The sequence below is a fragment of the Polypterus senegalus genome, chromosome 12 (assembly GCF_016835505.1).
Source record: "Polypterus senegalus isolate Bchr_013 chromosome 12, ASM1683550v1, whole genome shotgun sequence".
Taxonomy (NCBI): Eukaryota; Metazoa; Chordata; class Cladistia; order Polypteriformes; family Polypteridae; genus Polypterus; species Polypterus senegalus.
In genome coordinates, this window is record NC_053165.1 from 133,489,050 (window position 1) to 133,509,266 (window position 20,217).

At 40.8% G+C, this 20,217-nt stretch overlaps 1 protein-coding gene across 3 annotated transcripts in view; it reads right to left on the reverse strand.

Moving 5' to 3' along the window:
* Positions 1–17,032: 17,032 nt before the first annotated feature.
* Positions 17,033–20,217, reverse strand: part of trip4 (thyroid hormone receptor interactor 4) — a 47,741-nt gene continuing 44,556 nt past the window's right edge. For all 3 annotated transcript variants that reach the window (XM_039773472.1, XM_039773471.1, XM_039773473.1), the window contains one exon: positions 17,033–17,541. In XM_039773472.1, the coding sequence (XP_039629406.1) occupies positions 17,492–17,541 (50 nt within the window). In that variant the 3' untranslated portion in view covers positions 17,033–17,491. The remainder of the gene's footprint in view (positions 17,542–20,217) is intronic.

The following is a 20,217-nucleotide window of genomic DNA, read 5'->3' on the forward strand; positions in this document are numbered from 1 at the left end:
CTCAAATCCAGGTGTGCAAAGCTTTTAGAGACCTACCAAGAAGACTTAAAGCTGTAATTGATGTCAAAGAGGTTTTCACAAAGTACTGAATTAAGGGTTTGAATACTTATATGAAGGAAAAATTTCAGGTTTTGTTTTTTAATAAACTATGGGGCTCTTCCCTCTACTTGCTTCATTTGCCAACCGCCGGATGGGCTCTAAGTGCCAGCCACTACGCCACTCAGCCACTCGCATACGGGGATGTGGATGTACAATTTAAACAAGTTGTTATTTTCATGGGAATTGTTAAATATTCATAATAGACCTATTTTACATTACAGCGAGTAATTAATCAAAGAAAAAAAAGTAAAACGTAATAAATTGAAAGAAAATTATGTTTCATGTTGTGTTAGAGGTATTTGTTGTATTATACATTTATGTTCTGTTTGGGTTTGAAATTAACACACAAATACTTTTTAAACTTGCACTTTTACTGTATAACATCAGTAAAAACAATTTTTGGAATGAACTTTTCGTCAATATCGCATTGAATTTTGATTCCGTGTTTGTACTTTCATCGTGACAACGCAACGTATACAGTGGTGTGAAAAACTATTTGCCCCCTTCCTGATTTCTTATTCTTTTGCATGTTTGTTACACAAAATGTTTCTGATCATCAAACACATTTAACCATTAGTCAAATATAACACAAGTAAACACAAAATACAGTTTTTAAATGATGGTTTTATTATTTAGGGAGAAAAAATCCAAACCTACATGGCCCTGTGTGAAAAGTAATTGCCCCTTGTTAAAAAATAACCTAACTGTGGTGTATCACACCTGAGTTCAATTTCCGTAGCCACCCCCCAGGCCTGATTACTGCCACACCTGTTTCAATCAAGAAATCACTTAAATAGGAGCTGCCTGACACAGAGAAGTAGACCAAAAGCACCTCAAAAGCTAGACATCATGCCAAGATCCAAAGAAATTCAGGAACAAATGAGAACAGAAGTAATTGAGATCTATCAGTCTGGTAAAGGTTATAAAGCCATTTCTAAAGCTTTGGGACTCCAGCGAACCACAGTGAGAGCCATTATCCACAAATGGCAAAACATGGAACAGTGGTGAACCTTCCCAGGAGTGGCCGGCCGACCAAAATTACCCCAAGAGCGCAGAGACGACTCATCCGAGAGGTCACAAAAGACCCCAGGACAACGTCTAAAGAACTGCAGGCCTCACTTGCCTCAATTAAGGTCAGTGTTCACAACTCCACCATAAGAAAGAGACTGGGCAAAAACGGCCTGCATGGCAGATTTCCAAGACGCAAACCACTGTTAAGCAAAAGAACATTAGGGCTTGTCTCAATTTTGCTAAGAAACATCTCAATGATTGCCAAGACTTTTGGGAAAATACCTTGTGGACTGATGAGACAAAAGTTGAACTTTTTGGAAGGCAAATGTCCCGTTACATCTGGCATAAAAGGAACACAGCATTTCAGAAAAGAACATCATACCAACAGTAAAATATGGTGGTGGTAGTGTGATGGTCTGGGGTTGTTTTGCTGCTTCAGGACCTGGAAGGCTTGCTGTGATAGATGGAACCATGAATTCTACTGTCTACCAAAAAATCCTGAAGGAGAATGTCCGGCCATCTGTTCGTCAACTCAAACTGAAGCGATCTTGGGTGCTGCAACAGGACAATGACCCAAAACACACCAGCAAATCCACCTCTGAATGGCTGAAGAAAAACAAAATGAAGACTTTGGAGTGGCCTAGTCAAAGTCTTGACCTGAATCCAATTGAGATGCTATGGCATGACCTTAAAAAGGCGGTTCATGCTAGAAAACCCTCAAATAAAGCTGAATTACAACAATTCTGCAAAGATGAGTGGGCCAAAATTCCTCCAGAGCGCTGTAAAAGACTCATTGCAAGTTATCGCAAACGCTTGATTGCAGTTATTGCTGCTAAGGGTGGCCCAACCAGTTATTAGGTTCAGGGGCAATTACTTTTTCACACAGGGCCATGTAGGTTTGGATTTTTTTTTCTCCCTAAATAATAAAAACCATCATTTAAAAACTATTTTGTGTTTACTTCTGTTATATTTGACTAATGGTTAAATGTGTTTGATGATCAGAAACATTTTGTGTGACAAACATGCAAAAGAATAAGAAATCAGGAAGGGGGCAAATAGTTTTTCACACCACTGTATATGTTGCGTTGTCACGATGAAAGTACAAACACGGAATCAAAATTCAATGCAATATTGACGAAAAGTTCATTCCAAAAATTGTTTTTACTGATGTTATACAGTAAAAGTGCAAGTTTAAAAAGTATTTGCGTGTTAATTTCAAACCGTAAATGGTTGAGAGAATATCTCTTTGCAATAGTCTCATCTCGTCTCAAGATTTTCTTTTACAATAGAGAGATCTGCAAACCTTTCTGAAAACGTTCAAAAGTTTTACGGTTTTCTTTATTTTCCTTTTCTGCAGTTTGCTCACTTAATTGTATCTGAATACTGACCATTAATGGCAAGCATAGTAGATCATTAGAGATGTTCTCGGACCAGAAGATATGACAGATCTTCCTGAAACATCCACTGTGGAGGGTGTCAATCTCTATTCATGTCCCCCTTTACAAGGTGCCAGCATTCAGAGCAGGTTTGACATTGCTGTTATAAACTCTGACCTTTGTTCTCAGGCTGTGCTTTATGGACTTCCAGATGCACTGAAGTCTGAGAATGTACTGTATCCTTTCCCAAGTCTTCTCTGACTCCTTAACGTATTCAAGTAGAGCGCCATTTACTGTGTTTGTTGTACCAGGACGTGATTTATGTACATTGCTTGTATTTTAGAGCAGGGGTCCCCAACTCCGGGCCTGGAGGACCACCATGGCTGCAGGTTTTCATTCTAACCCTTTTCTTAATAAGTGACCTGTTGTTGCTGCTAATTAACTCCTTTTGAATTAATTTTAATTGGCATGTTCTTGAAGACATGTTCTTGGTTTTCCTTAATTAGCAGCCAAACAATAATGAGATCCAAAATGAGCCAAAACAAATGGTGTCCATCATACAATATCTGAAAACAAAGAAAGTTGAAGGTCTCAGGAATGTCGATCTGCTCAGGCCCCCTAAAACATTTTAACAGAGCTCTTAGAAAGAGAAAATCAACAATTTCGGAAATGTCTGCTATTGCACCATGAGAGCAGCAACAAGTCGTGAAATTAAAGAATGGGTTTAATTAACAACAAGACTCGGCACCTCATTAAGCAGCTGGTTGGAGGGAAATTGGTTGCAGTTTGAGGCCCTGACTTAGTTGGTCTTCAGTTGGCTCCCTCACTTCATATTTCATTTCTGTTTGGGTGCCATTTTAGGAAAGAAGTGAAGCTGTTCAGAGGAACAAATCTTAAGCAAGCAATTCAATTAAAAGAAATTTACAAGAAGTTAAGTAGCAGCACAAACAGGGCACTGAATTAAAAAGGGTTAACATGAAAACCTGCAGCCAGGTTGGGGACCCCTGTTTTACAGGCACTGATGTTGAGGTGTTCAGTCTGTCAGTCTTCCTGCAAATGGTGTAATTTTGAGGAAAGGGCAGCTGGGTCATCAGGGTGAGATAATGGGGTCCACTGGATGTCTCTAGGTTTATCAGCTGCATGATCCAGTCAGTGGCAAGCAGGAAGAGAATGGGAGAGATGACACATTCCTGTCACACACAGGGTTCTGTCAACTATGACACTGCACTGAAACTGACAGTAGAGGATCCCCATAAGTGTGACTATCTTTGGAAGAACTCCATGTGACTGTAAGATCTTCAATGCAGCACCGACACATCCTCACAACGGACCAGAACCAGACACCTAAGGCTGCGCTGAGATGGACACCACCTGGGAAACACCAACCTGGCGGTGAATGGTGATAAATGAGTTTAAGGAGATGGGCCTAACATGGGGTGAAGCGCAACACGGAGCTCAAGACAGGACCAGATGGAGGCAAATCGTCAACATCTTACGTGCCTTTCAGCTTGCAGAGGATTAATCAAAACGTAAATAGCAGAGAGCAGTGCAGGCGACACTCTCTACTAAAGGGCAGCCATTTTACTATCACCCACATGTGTACTTACTAGTAAATAATGGAATAATAATCATAGACATTAAGAAGAACACAGTACTAAAAAGAATATTCCTGCTTCATTCAGTAAAAATTAGCATAACCAGTTTGTAACTTCTGGATTGATACAAATAAGCCAAACTGTGAAGTAACAGCTTGCACAATCGGTTTGTGGGGTCTTTTTTCCCCCCAGGCACAAAGCACAGAAACATTTTCACTTCTACTTGCTAAGCAAGTCACCCATCTCCAGTGCCATTATTAGCGAGAACAACAGAACAACCACACGTCAAAGCTTCCATCTTCCTTACTCGAACATTAATTGCAAGCACCAATAACATGATGGCCCAAAACGCACAGCAATCAGTCAAAGATTTGAGAAAGGAGTTCAATTAATACAAGAAATAACCACATGCAAGGAAGAAAGCGACCATGAAGTGGCAGCTGGACCATCGTTGGTACATGCATGAACATCAGCAGCTAATTTATCCCCCACAGTCGGCCCCATAATAGTGAATCTGAGGGTATGCCAAGTGATGGGTGGTCTCCTGTCCTGTGCCAGATATTCTTAAATAGAGACTTCAGCTCACATCACATACTGTGAAGAACAGCTGGTGTTCTTACTTGGCCGGGACACTCCGGATTCCCACAGGACATTACGGCACAGGGAGTTTGACGACTCAGTCTTATTAGGTTCCGTGGGTGCTGATATGGGCGCGGGGGGCTTCCACCTCACCTAGAAATGCTTTCAGATCACATGTATGGAGCACCAGAAAGGAGCTGCCTGCCTCAGTTCCAGCAGCCAGAATTGGGCAAAAGGTGGACAAAGCTTGCAAGGAGGAGTGGAGGAGGAGGCAGTGACAGAAAGAAAGAAGTTGCACTTGAGCTTGTGTGCTGCTTCTACTTGTTGCTGTTTCTTGTGAAGAGAAGAGTTTCCCACAATAAGAGACTCTTTTGCCTTTTAACTCGTCTCCATGGCTGTTTGGGGAGCTGGAGCGCCCCCTGGTGTCCACAATACGTTTAACAAAACAGAGGAGGACTGCCAGTCTATCAAGGTCATTCAGTTAATAAATCGCTGTCTCTCTGCAGACAGCAATACCATATTGTAATTTAATTATGCAAATGTAATAACAGAGGGATGGATAAATGGATGGAGGGAATTACCATAAACTGCATGTATGGGTTGTGAGAGAAATGCATGTGTGTTCCCTGAGAAATCCCATTCAGAGTTGAAAAGAATATGCAGCTGTGAGTCCATAATAATAGCAATAACTTAATTACCGCTTCGAGCTGCAAATCAAAAATATTTTTTATAAAAACTGTACTGTTTATGCAAAAATAGATTTTGCTGTGATGTGTTTTTCTATAGCTTACCTTTCTAATGCGCCTCTCATTTGCACTTTCTAAGTTTAGTTTTTAAAGCGTCGCCTGCACAACATTTTAAGATGGGCCTCCTGTTCTGTGCATCAGTGAATGAGAGGAAATCAGGAGCAGGCAACGTGCCTTCAACATTTGGCTGCCATCTGCTGGGCCGAGTAGCTAGTGCAGGGATGTTCACTCTGACAAAAGAATTGTTGTGTTTCGAAGCAGCGGCCCATTATTGATGGAAATCAGGATGGGAGAGCACTGGTCAGTGTCATGACTGGCCCGAGAGGACAATGCACTAAGATCTGTTATAAGCTCATGAGGATCCTTTTCTTACTTGTGGTGCCACTGTGCCACAGTAACACATCAGGGGCTGATTTATTGGTCTTTGAGTAAAGCTGACCATTACATTGGCCATGTAGATATGGCAGATGGTTAAAGTGGACATTGACAGTCGCAAGGAAAGACCTACTGTTGCAAGAAAAAAAATCTGTAACAGTTTTGGAATCTTCTCGATTTACCTGCGAGTTGCTCTTCAAATGTGATCTGATCTTCATCTGAGTTCAGATAAGGACAGTACCTACTGTATAAAATTTGAAGTTAGTACATCATTATTAAAGGTTATTAAAATATTCAAGACAAAGAACGAAAAAACAATGTAAAGCTCTAGGAAGGAGGGGTTTTCTACCAATGAGGTATCACTCAGTTAAGGGGTCGAGGTGCCCTGCCACATTACACGGATGTTACAGACTTCTTCATGTCATCATGTCATCTCAGTGAGTCAAAGGCAGTTGTGGCCCACTCCTCTCAGACATACCCAGCGACTCAGTCTAACCAGTCCACAAGTCGCACTCACAAAATCAAACAGGTTTAAGTGACCGAGCTGGCTCTATGTGTGTGTGTGTGTGTGAGGGAGAGCCGAGAACCTGTAAGCGCTTAGCCAGAAGAACAATGCATAGGAACAAAAGGGGCTTTGGGACCAGACAAACAGAAAGAAAGACTTGTACGTCTGCTGTCTCGTGTTTAGTGTACCCCAACGAAAAGGAAAAAGGCAAAAATCAGCAAAGAATGTGACTAAGCTCTCCATACCTGTAAAGACTTTGCATGGGCACTGACCTCAGCAGGCTGCACGTTGTTGGCTGTGAAAAAAGGGGGCAAGCTCATGATACTTTGGAAATATAAAACTGTGCTGGAAAGTCATTAACAGTCATCTAACTTGACATACCCTGAGATTTCTGTTCCTGTAACCCGACATCCTCTGGTGATGAGTACAGAACTGCATCCATCGAGTTTGAAAGTTGTGTAATGTGACATCAGCTTTAATAAAACACTTCACTGCAGAATCTGCAACATGACCAAATCAAAAGCGATTTCAGCGGATCAAGTCAAATTTTATTTGTCATATACAAATTATACTACAGCTCTATACGTAGTGAAATACTTAGTTGCTGAACTTCAGTGACTGTGCCTTCAAGAACAATTACAATAATATATGAGTTTATAAATCTCTCTATTATATAAAAAAATCCTGGGAAGATACGCGACTTTCTGAGAGAGACACTTTCACATCCCGCGAGACGAGTCTTTGTGCCATGAGATTTAACTACTGGATACAAAAGACAAAGTAGATGACAAAGTAGAACATCGTAAAGAGGTTCCAAAACATTGGTGTGATGTTCATGCAGTGCAGGTTAGAGATAATGAAAGTACTAAAACTCAAAAGTCTCAAAGAAATGATAGTAAAGATCACATTAGCGCAAACAAACAGAAATTATTATTCGGTGAGACAACGGAAGAAGATTTAAACTTTAAGCTGGAGACTTGTAGATCGGCTAATTTGTGTTGCCATCAGGAAGAAGTAGTGTTTCTTCACAATGAAGAGGCGTATCAGCGAGAATTAAAAGATTTGTTGTTGGTGAAAGTGAAATCCACATACGTGAGCGGCGGAGACACAAAGTGGTTGGCGCGCAGCACAGGCTGGGGGGGTTGGTGAGCAAAGCCCCCTAGTATTCAAAAACAGAATTATAAATATGTAATAAATAACAAACAACTTAGTGTAAGAGAGTTAACAAGAGGGCATTATTTAGTTTCCGGCACTTTCTGCCCTTAACATGCAGATGGACTGTGGATGGAAGCTCCTCTTCATTTTCTCTGAGCTGGTCTTCAGGCAGCGGCGGCCATTACCCTGACTGCAGCCTAATAAAGAAGCAGATCATTTTCTTTGCTGTGGTCTGACATGGCTTAGTGTAGATGTCCTCGAAATTAGAAAATGCACACTCAGTGATGCGTTCAGATGACCACACAACTCTCTGTAGAGCATGGCAGTCCTGCTGTGCGCTGTAATACTTCCTGTCAGGACACTTTCAGTATTTCAGTATTTCTAGAAGCTCTTTAGTGATTGGCAGGACAGGGAAATCCTAAAGGCATCTGTGGTGGTAAAGACGTTATTGTGACTTCCTTAGCAAGGTATCGGTGCATTTGGACCGGGTCGGGTCCTCCATAATATGGATATCGAGGTATATGAAACTGTCCACCCACTCCAGGGGGCAAATAGTTTTTCACACCACTGTATATATATAAATATATATATATAGTACTACAGCATATATTGTATGTTTTAACATAATAAAAAATGAACTGAATAAAAATGAATGGCATAAAATGTTATTCTTCCTTGAACAGCAATGATCTGCTCTTCACACTCGCCAAGTTCAAGTCCCCTAATGGTGAGTTCTGCCTTTGTGTGTGTTTTTGAACCAAGTGATATGTGCGGTGAAGTGTTATCCCAGCTAAACATTAAATCACCACTGCGTTACAGGCGCCCTTTTAGTAGTTTTGTAGGCTGAAAGACTCACAATTGAATGTGTATGCCTACAGGACGAGTCTGTGCATGATGTGCAAAATGTGTTTTTAAATGAAAATGTAGTAGTGTGGACATATCCTGAGAACCAGGGACCTCCATATGCATACTAAACCCAGCCTGTGAGCCACAAGGTCAGAAAACAAGCTTGTCCAAGACCAGGGCTACAAGGGAAACAATGCAATGAGTTGGTAGAAGACTGAAGGACATAACACTGCAGCAAAACAGGACTGGTCAAAGGGCAGAAGACCCTACACCAAGACCCCCCCCCCATTGGCCCAAGAGGTGTAGCAGAGAAGCACAAAACCAGCATGAATTCAGAGCTACACACAAGCTCCATCTCTCTCACGCCATGAAGCACGCCGGTTCAGAAGAAAACAGCCTGGCCATTTAGGCACATGGGATGCCAAGGTTCCTAACAAGAAGAGCTGCTATCCATGCTGGTTGTACTGGTATTACTGGTCACACTTATGTTTTTGTTGAAAGACATGTACTTAACTGTAAGTACCAATATTCTCCTGCAGCTTGTTTTAAATATGCATAGCAAGTCAGGTGGAAGAGGATTCACTATGAAGCTTGTCTACAAGAGGCCACCATAGTTCTTTCTATGCATCACCACAAAACAACTGAAGCACCAGGTGGCAGAGAAACGTTTAGTGTTTTTATCTCCTTTTGGATTTAATGGGAGATCGAAGCCAAAGTGAAGAGGAACTGTCGTAGCTAAATCTAGCAGTAGAAATGAGAAGAAACGGGGAACTTGGAGGGACTTTTGGGCAAGTGGAATATTAATAAAGCTGAGTTTACCTGGCAGTCCTGTGGCCGATAAGAACTGGTAAGCTTTGCTAATTCCTATCTTATTTTCCCTAAATTGACCAATTTTTACCAAAGATCACAATAAAATTTATTGTGGATTACTTCTCATTCATATAAGGACAGTAACTGAGTCAAGGCCATTTATCATTGGGTGTACAAATTCCTTATACACTGTGACAGATAGGGGGCGCTATTGCTACCTTGAACGCCTGTCCAAGACTCCAGACACCAGGAGAAAGTCCAATAGTTGACTTTATTTATCTTCCACAGTGCACAAAGCAACCTCTCCTCCACTATACTCATAAACACAATAATAATCACAATAATACTCTCTATCACTCCCAGATGCGTTGCCACCCTTTCACCCAGCTCAGCTCGCCGTCTGGGAGCTCCCACAGTCCTTTTATTTTCCCTGACCCAGAAGTGTACCCAATCCCCAGTCCATGTGATTCTTTATCACTTCCTGGTCAGGTACAAGTCCTTTTCTTCACCCCGGAAGTACGTCACTTCTGTCGTCGCTTCTCCTATGACACACTTCCGGGTTATAGGGCACATATGACTCTTCGGTCCTCCCTGCAGCTCCCTCTTGCGGCCCCTGTGGTATCCAGCAGGGCTGTAGATAAAAACTACATTGTCCATGATTCCCTGCTGGTCTTCAGGGCACCTCCATACTGCAGAGAGGGTTCCATCTGGCGGCCTGGGGGTATTGGCCGGGATGACAAGCCGGCCATATACCACAACACGTCATATATTTGTGTCTATAGATGTTTGTCTCCCTGCACTCTTCTCCCAAACATCATTACTGTATCTAATTTCAGATTATCACTCAGGGGAACAGGGCGCTGGAGGGACGTTGGTAAAGCCTAAAGGAGGATATTTTAAGAGCAGTGGGGACTTCAGTAATTTAAAAGAAACTGTTTTAGTCACATTAGAAATCTTATCATAGAGAATGTTAATCTACAATTAATTAATAAAAGTGTAGACCTTCTCTCCAGCTTGTTTTGGTGCTCTGTCTCATCATCTGGAGTCACAGCAGCAAGGAGAAAGATGGAAGTATTACTGTAAGTCACACTACTAGTCAACCCTAAGGGTGAGCAGAAATAGATGAGGGTCTACCTCAATAAAACATGAGTCCAGAACAGTCTAAATGCTTTGTGTACCCAGACTGTTGAGCTCCTTAAACACTACTACGCTGCTACTTGTGCCTATAGCTTCACTCTTTTGGTCGGGCTACAGTCATAGATTGAGCAGCTTCTTGTGAAACTTTAGCACCTGCTTCACCACCACAGTCCAGTACTGCGAAAACAGCCTTGCTGCCCAAATATGGTGACCCCATTGTGATGCCCCCTGCTCCCTAATGTGAATAAGACTCCAGGAAATCTGCATTCTGCAGTTAAGACAACAAGTCACCCTTATCCAGTGAAGAAACCACGATAGGCAACAAATCACACATGGGAGCATTGGCAATCACGTTACGGTAAGATGATATCCACAAGGAGCTGACAATCTTTAAGAAACCAAGCTTGACACTCCCCAAACCTTCACATTCCATGTTTGCAAATCACAAACAGTGGCAGGAACACAACATACACAGTTCAGAGGAGGGCAGCTTGCATATTGAAAGAACTCAACATCAAGGAGGCAGCCACAAGTAAACTGTTGCTTCTTCCCTAAGAGGTGTACAGTCGGCCCATGATATACGACCGGCCTGACATGCGAACAACTTGATTTACGACCAAAATTTTTGTTTTGATTTACGACCAAAATGTTTGTTTTGATTTTTGACCAACATCTTGCGTTACGACCTGAATGCGGTCACGTGTATCCGCTTGTGCGACTGTAAACAAAGAGCCGAGAGTGTTCGTAAGCGTCAGTCGGATTTTACAAAGAAAAGATTTGCATAAGGAGGCTCCTTCTAAACAATAACCACCTTCCGTTTCATTCTCCTCCTCCTCCCTTCCTGCAGCCCAAAGATGTCAAATTAAATGGTGAGTACAGTATGAAATTGTTGCTTCTGGTAGGCTAGGGACTTTTTATAACTTTTTGGTTAGTACATTAGACAAATTATTGGTGTTTTGGTAAATTATGCACATTATACAACCCTTTTTTTATTATGAAAAGGTTAAGTAAGTGTTGCTGTGGGAGGTTCGGAGCGCATTATGGGTATTTCCATTATTTCTTATGGGAAAAATAGTCTTGACTTACAACCAACTTGAGTTACAACCAGCCCTCGCGAACAAGTTTGAGTTTGTAAGTCAAGGGTCCACTGTATTAATGGTTTGTTGATGACTTCATGTTGGTCCTTGATGGATCAAAGAATGTGCGTCTTAAAGCAATGGGTCTATTCAGAGCTCAGTGTTTCACGTTTTATACTCCTAAAGGTGCACAGCACAACATTATGCAACCATGGCGGGAGACAGACAGACAGACAGCGGCCTGATGTGACACATGTCATAAAAGGTGACTCAAGGAGGACAGTACCGGGGAGGGCATCCGGCTGTACATATTTCTACTCCAGCATCCCCAAAATTTGTGGAAAAATCAGTCATCCTGGATAAAACCAGAAAATAGCTAATGACCCGGTAGAGAGGGAGAGACAGAGATAATAACATTTATGAGAACATCACATGCACAGACAATGCTGTTTAAAGCAAGTAAATAAGTCTCATCAGATTATGGATGTATGAATTAAAGTGCAAAAGAGCCACAGATTTAGGAGGTATTTAGGAAGCCAGAGGCACAATGAGTTTATCAGGAAAACCCACCCTATTGGAGGCATATAGAGAATAGATAAACCAAAGGTGGTCTTCTTGTTACAAACAGACCACCAAAAAAGGCCAACAGAGCAACAGATGAGCTATGCGAACCCTTACTTATTATATCCTGAGATGGAATGGCCAGGACAGTCAATAAACCAACAAGTTTCTACCCACGTCAGGAACAGAACAAGCTCTTGTGCATGCAGTTTTAATGGCCTAAGAATCACAGATATTGGAAAACTGGAGGATTAGGGAAATATCATCCAGTCTGAAAAATCCTGGATCTGGCCGATTTACACTGGAGATTACAAAATGGTGGAAATGGTGCGCATTGCCAGGTTTCAACAATGCAGACTGGTTTTGGAAGTGAAATGGGATGTGTGTTGAGAATTTTTATGGTACACACTGGTTCCAGTGATACAAGTAGAGCTATGTTTGAATGAAGACAGACAGACAGATTAATTAAAATTTTACAGAAGCTCCAATAAATAAGTAAAATAAAATAAAACCGTAACCTCCCCAAGCACACATATAAACGTCTGGTTAGACAACATGACATTTAGGTATTATTGCTGATCAGGTGCAGCAGAGTACCCATCAGAAAATGAGTTGAGCTTGAGTCAAACCCAGGAGTGAAGAAGATCAATTGCAAAAACCTACCAACAGTCAATTGTCTTATATTCAAGCAAAAATCCAAAACCAGTAGTAGTCAAGTAAGTTGTGCATAATTGTATTAGTTTATCCAATATCAGAGAAATTGAGACTGCATGAGGGGAGCTTTTAGCCATGCAGAGGATTCCACTGTTTTAGAATCTCAGAGCAACGCAAAACCCTTGAAACTGCTTCAAAAAAAGAGAAAAAAAATAAACAACTTTTAAACTAAATCTCTAAACAAAAGAAAAAAAAAACACGTTAGAGGATTCTATGAGTGAGAAAACACCAAAAAGGTGCTATAAATGATTTCTGGGGCTAAAGGAAAACCCAGAAAAAATAAAATAAAAAAGCAGTTGCCTGAAAAGGCAAAAGGCAATCCAAGACATACAACATCCGAATCCCAAATCCAAAGACGAGTCACAATACAAAGCAAAGAGGTTAAAACATCCAGACATCTACCAAGAAAGCACAATAACAGAAAACACGCCACCACCACCACCACGAGCACCACCACCACGAGCACCGCCAGGGACTGTTTGCTTACTGAGCCTTTTAGCACCTCCTCATGGGGGACCACCTACAAAACACACGGAACATACAGAAAAGACACAGAAACATAAAGACAAACAATGTCAGCATGAACAAAGGAAAAAAAAAAAATTAAATAAAATAAAAAAAACCCACCCCACACTCGGGATTGTAAATCAGGTAGTATTAGTTTGTCAGTCTCTTCCATCTTACTGGAGGAACTTTCAAACATTTCTCCTTACAGCACTGGTTCAAGTCATTAATGTTTGAAGACGTTCATTTATGCACAGCATCTCAGTAGATCGAGGAGAGGAGCTTCAATCGGCCATTCTAACCCTTTACTTTTTTCTTGCTCAGTCACTAAGCTGTATATTTGCTGCTACACTTAAAATCATTATCTTGTGGATTCAATTTCATCCATAGTATAACTGTTGGGCCAATGGCTTCATATATTGCAATATAGCTGATAGAAGTTCATGATGGACTCAAATACGACAATGTAATCAGGATTCTGAGGTTGCAAACCATTCAAGTTACAAAATCATGCTTAACAGATGGTATGGAATTCATTTGGGGATGTACTATTTGGTTTTCAGCAAGTATGATGTGTGCAACAATGACACGACTCCACTTTGGTCTCGTCTGTGAAGGGAGCATTGTCCGTTCATCTGTTTGTCCATTCACTTTCTGAAGTTGTGTTCTCCATTCAGGGAACCTCAAACAGAAGCCACAATTTATCCAAAGAGCAGTGGAGGTGAGGTCAGAACTATGTGTAGATGGACATACTCTACAGGGCACAGTCAAGTACACCACCACATTGATTTGATCTGAAAATTCCCAATTAATCAAATGACACAGAGCTATAGGAGGAAGCCCAAACTCTAGTATCACAGCGTGAAAACTGCGTATATCTCAAAGACCGATTGACGTACACAATCCACTGTATTAACACAAAACATATTGTTCTTTTACTAGGAGCTTTAGAAAACTCAAACTGATTCCAGGTAGACATTAGCTGCAACATATTTAAACTACAGAGCATTAAACAAAGCAATAATGAAAACTGTATCAGTGATGCTGCTTATTCTTATATTAAAGTACATTACTGAATCATCTTGTGCAATTATTCAAAGCTTGCAGTCTTCTGTGAGAGACACTGCAGATCAATATCATTCTGCTATTAAAGGATGTTAGTCTTCAGAAACATGAAGAGTACAAAAGGGCTTTTAACATGCTTGACAACAGCAATATTATCACATTTACTAAAACGATAGAAGGCGCTGACTTAACATGGCGCTTTAATAAATGGTTTTCTTTATTCTGATCATGACAGCCTATCTCAGCAGATACTCCTTTGATTCCAACACAAACTTCATTTTTACTGTAAGTTGTCATCTCTTAGAACGTAACAGAAATCATGTACCATAGCTTAGACCTTCAACAGGCTGTTCAGCCCTCCTGGCGAGATGCATTTACAGTTTTTTTCAATTGCTTAGACACTAAAATTAAAACTTTCTCACAATTAACAAATCCTCATACTCAAGGAGCAAAACGCCGGCCTAGATTTGCACAACTGTAAGCACATTTTCAGCATCACACTTATTGCAAAACATAACACACAGTGATTTGCAAAACACTAAACACACTTAACATACATTACACACAAAAATCTATCATGAAGTCACTGCCTTGCAATACCAAAGCACTGACTGTCAAATTACCGCACCGACCAACCAATTGGTTCAACACAGTCATCAGGTGTGCAAACACTTGTTGGCTTAATTGTAGACACACCAAGCACTATAAAAAGGCAACAGGCAAGTTCACCAAGGGAGAACCACCAAAAATGGACAGTGTCGGAAGAAGAGGAAGAGTACGGATGAGAGGGGGAATCCGGAGAGAACAAGGTGGAGGAAGAGGGAGAGGAAGAGGGAGAGGAGGGGTAGGACATGCACAAAGAAGAAGACAACCAAATCTGTGTAACGAAGTTCGTGCTACAATTGTGGACCATGTAATAAACCACGGACTAACACTGAGGGAGGCTGGACTGAGAGTAAGTAGAGCCTAACCTAAGCAGGAACACAGTGGCATCAATAGTTCGGACATTTCGTCAAGAGCACAGGTGAGAAACTTCTGTCAACAGAAAATCCATAGCTTACTGCATGTACTATATCAACCGTTTTGGTATGTATTCACGTTTCATTTTACAGTAAGCTACATGTATTTTGTTTGCCCAACATAGGATTGAACGTCGAGAACACCAAGGAGGGAAGCGCCCTATATTCACACAGGAGCAAGAAAGAGAGATCATAAACCTCGTTTTGGCCAATAATGCAATCAGACTTCGAGAAATTCAAGCCCATATTGTCAATGATCGCCAAATTTTCAATAATGTCCTACAGGTCTCTCTGTCAACAATATGCCGTATCCTTAAAAAACATCAAGCTGTGATGAAACAATTGTATAAAGTGCCATTTGAAAGAAATTCAGACAGGGTGAAAGTCCTGCGGCATGAATATGTGGCGGTAGGTTTTGTTCACTGACTACTGACACTATTGTGTACTGCACACATAACCTTTTTACTGTACATGTAATTTTACTGTATAGCAGACCCACAGTATATTGATAACGCAATGTGATATTTTGCTGTATTTCAGAGAGTTTTGCGAATGGATGCGGAAGAAGTCCCGCATGAGTTTATATACATTGATGAAGCTGGATTTAACCTGACAACAGTGAGAAGAAGGGGAAGAAACATCCTTGGCCACAGGGCTATTGTCAATGTACCAGGGCAACGTGGGGGTAATATTACGCTTTGTGCTGCCATTACACAGAATGGGGTCCTCCACCGCCATGCCAACTTGGGTCCTTACAACACTGACCTCATTCTTACATTTTTAGACCGATTACACAATATTATCACAGCAGCAAACCAAAGGGACCAGATGCAATACATTGTCGTCTGGGACAATGTGACTTTCCATCGTTCTGCCCAGGTCAAAATCTGGTTTCATCAACACCCACAATTTACAGTTCACTACCTTCCACCATACTCCCCCTTCCTAAACCCCATCGAAGAGTTCTTTTCAGCATGGCGGTGGAAGGTTTATGATCTCCGGCCCTATGTCCAGATGGCCCTCATTCGAGCTATGGAGGAAGTATGTGATCAAATTGAAGCAGCATCCATACAAGGGTGGATTCGTCACTCCAAAAGATTCTTTCCACGTTGCCTTGCAAATGAAAATATAGCCTGTGATGTTGACGAGGCCCTGTGGCCAGATCCAGCTAGGCGGAGAGATGTTTAGGTTTTTATTTTTTATTTTTATTCTGTAAGCTTACAGTACAATGGTATGTTTAGTAATACCATATGGAAACTGGAAAAATGTTTTGTTACGTAGGAATGTTTCGTTCAAATGTTGAAATTGAATGACTTGAGTACATGAAAAGAAATAAATATGTTCATCAATCAAGGTGCAGTACTTGTCTCATGTGTTGTGTTTGGTCGATATATTCATGTTCTTTATCAATATCTCAAAAAAGAGAAAAAAAATCAAACCAGGACTGTATCATTAGAAAGGTAGAAATGTTACATGTGTTTCAGATTGAGCACAGCAGTGTGTAATTGGTTCAAACAGAATCCGACTGTATGAGCCATGTGTGTGCCATAGGGTACCAAAATGGGCTTTTGGTAAATTATTGTACAGTTTTGAATTAAGTGTTTCATTTTGCAAAAGATCTAAGATATTCTGCTACTTGTGTGTGTAGATGTGTGAATTGTGTGTAGGGTTTTGACAAAATGAGCCTTGTTTTTAAAATCGTGTCTAAGCAATCGTAAAAAACTGTATTACAACGCAACTCACAATGGAGCACCGTAAATACTGCAAGGAAAATCAAAAATGAATTTGGTGTGACATCATTACCACAAATCAAATCATAGGAGATTGTAAATCACAGGCCTTATATCAGTCATAAAGAATGAGCACTCATTTGACATATTTAATGACATGTTTTTATAATAAGTTAAACAAAAGTTAAGCAAAATAAATAAGATAATTTTACTGATGGATATTATCACAGCAAGATACATTAGCAGAGCTACTTTCAAAATGGCACAGATCTACAAAATAATGATTAACAATAATAATAATAATAAAGTGACTTTTTTACACCTTGTCAAAGCATTATAATATTGCTATTTTATTAAGGTTCTCTAGTTAAATTGATAGAAAGAAGAGAGTCTTTGAAAGAGAAAAAAACAAAAATAAAACATGTCATCATTTTCAATGTACTATGGGGATTAGAAGCCTTCTGGGCGGCTCCACACTCCTCCTGAATGTCTCAACTTGCTGTCCTTATGTTTTTGACTCCTACAATCCCATCTTAAAGTGTGGTCAAGGAAAAAAAAAAAAAACAGAGACTTTGTTCACATGGTCAGCTACGTTAGAGACATCTTGGCTGCTTGATGGTACTGCTTGTCCAGCTTCCCTGAATTTACAAAAAAAAAAAGATAAAGCAATAGTTTATTAAATATTTACAAACATGGCTAAAATACTGGTACCCTTGCCTTTTATATGAATAATGCATTATACCTCCTGGAAGGTACTGAAATTAAAAGATATTTCATCATCCTTATACAGTGCATCCAGAAAGTGTTTATAGCGCATCACTTTTTCCACATTTTGTTATGTTACAGCCTTATTCCAAAATGGATTAAATTCAATTTTTTTCCTCAGAATTCTACACACAACACCCCATAATGACAATGTGAAAAAAGTTTACTTGAGATTTTTGCATATTTATTAAAAATAAAAAAACTGAGAAATCACATGTACATAAATAAGTATTCACAGCCTTTGCTCAATACTTTGTCGATGCACCTTTGGCAGCAATTACAGCCTCAAGTCTTTTTGAATATGATGCCACAAGCTTGGCACACCTATCCTTGGCCAGTTTCACCCATTCCTCTTTGCAGCACCTCTCAAGCTCCATTAGGTTGGATGGGAAGCGTCAGTGCACAGCCATTTTAAGATCTCCCCAGAGATGTTCAATTGGATTCAAGTCTGGGCTCTGGCTGGGCCACTCAAGGACATTCACAGAGTTGTCCTGAAGCCACTCCTTTGATATCTTGGCTGTGTGCTTAGGGTCGTTGTCCTGCTGAAAGATGAACCGTCGCCCCGGTCTGAGGTCAAGAGCACTCTGGAGCAGGTTTTCATCCAGGATGTCTCTGTACATTGCTGCAGTCATCTTTCCCTTTATCCTCACTAGTCTCCCAGTTCCTGCTGCTGAAAAACATCCCCACAGCATGATGCTGCCACCACCATGCTTCACTGTAGGGATGGTATTGTCTGGTGATGAGCGGTGCTTGGTTTCCTCCAAACGTGATGCCTGGCACTCACACCAAAGAGTTCAATCTTTGTCTCATCAGACCAGAGAATTTTGTTTCTCATGGTCTGAGAGTCCTTCAGGTGCCTTTTGGCAAACTCCAGGCGGGCTGCCATGTGTCTTTTACTAAGGAGTGGCTTCCGTCTGGCCACTCTACCATACAGGCCTGATTGGTGGATTGCTGCAGAGATGGATGTCCTTCTGGAAGGTTCTCCTCTCTCTACAGAGGACCTCTGGAGCTCTGACAGAGTGACCATCAGGTTCTTGGTCACCTCCCTGACTAAGGCCCTTCTCCCCTGATTGCTCAGTTTAGAGGGCCGGCCAGCTTTAGGAAGAGTCCTGGTGGTTTGGAATTTCTTCCACTTACGGATGATGGAGGCCACTGTGCTCATTTGGGACCTTCAAAGCAGCAGAAATTTTTCTGTAACCTTCCCCAGATTTGTGCCTTGAGACAATCCTGTCTCGGAGGTCTACAGACAATTCCTTTGACTTCATGCTTGGTTTGTGCTCTGACATGAACTGTCTACTGTGGGACCTTATATAGACAGGTGTGTGCCTTTCCAAATCATGTCCAATTAACTGAATTTACCACAGGTGGACTCCAATTAAGCTGCAGAAACACCTCAAGGATGATCAGGTAAACAGGATGCACTTGAGCTCAATTTGGAGCTTCATGGAAAAGGCTGTGAATACTAATGTACATGTGCTCTCTCAGTTTTTTTATTTTTAATAAATTTGCAAAAATCTCAAGTAAACTTTTTCACATTGTCATTATGGGGTATTGTGTGTAGAATTCTGAGGAAAAAAATTATTTAATCCATTTTGGAATAAGGCTGTAACATAACAAAATGTGGAAAAAGTGATGGATGTGCTGTGAATACTTTCTGAATGCACTGTACGCATGTTTTTGGTTTGCATTGAAACAAAACCAAAGAGTAACGACAAGAACTCAATTCCTGGTGTTTCTGCAAAGATATTTCAAAGTGGCCAGGACAACATCTTTAGAAAGGTTTGAAGTTATAAAAAGTATTATCTTTTCTTTTTTATTATACTTTATTAATCCCGAAGGAAATTACTTGGTTTTTCACATACCCCTTAGGGTCAGAGCGCAGGGTCAGCCATTGTACAGCATCCCTGGAGCAACTGAAGGTTAAGGGCCTTGCTCAAGGGCCCAGCAGAGTAGCATCTCTTTTGGCAGTGACAGGGATTTGAACCGGCAACCTTCGGGATACCAGTGCAGATCCTTAGCCACAGAGCCATCATTCCTCCCTCATCTTGTTGTGATCCTTCAGTTTTTTGACCGCAGCAGTGTTATATTTAAACAAATGTAATTTGGTTTGGCAGAAACAAAACAATTAAAATATGAATTAACACCGCAAGCTATAGTGCACTGCAGTATGGAGCAGCAAAGTACATACTGAATGTTGATAAAAGAATATGTAGATGTATGGCACTCATTTAATTAAATGGCAAAAGTACTGCTTAGTTATTATGTGCTTTTTTTGAAGAAGCAGGATGACCTTTGTGTTTATCATTTTTCCTACAGCTTTATTTTGACAAAATATTTTCAGAGTTGCTGATATTGGTCTATCCAGTCTCATCACTCTTCCAAGGTTCACTGGTCGCTCTGTTGCTTACTTTTAAATACTTATAAATAGGAAGCTATTCTGTGAAAACTAGAATCAGAATTCTAAGATAACACGTATCTCATGCTAAGTTTCTCTACACACGAGCTAGAGCTAATCAACTACATACCGACGTTGCTCCACACTAAGCCAA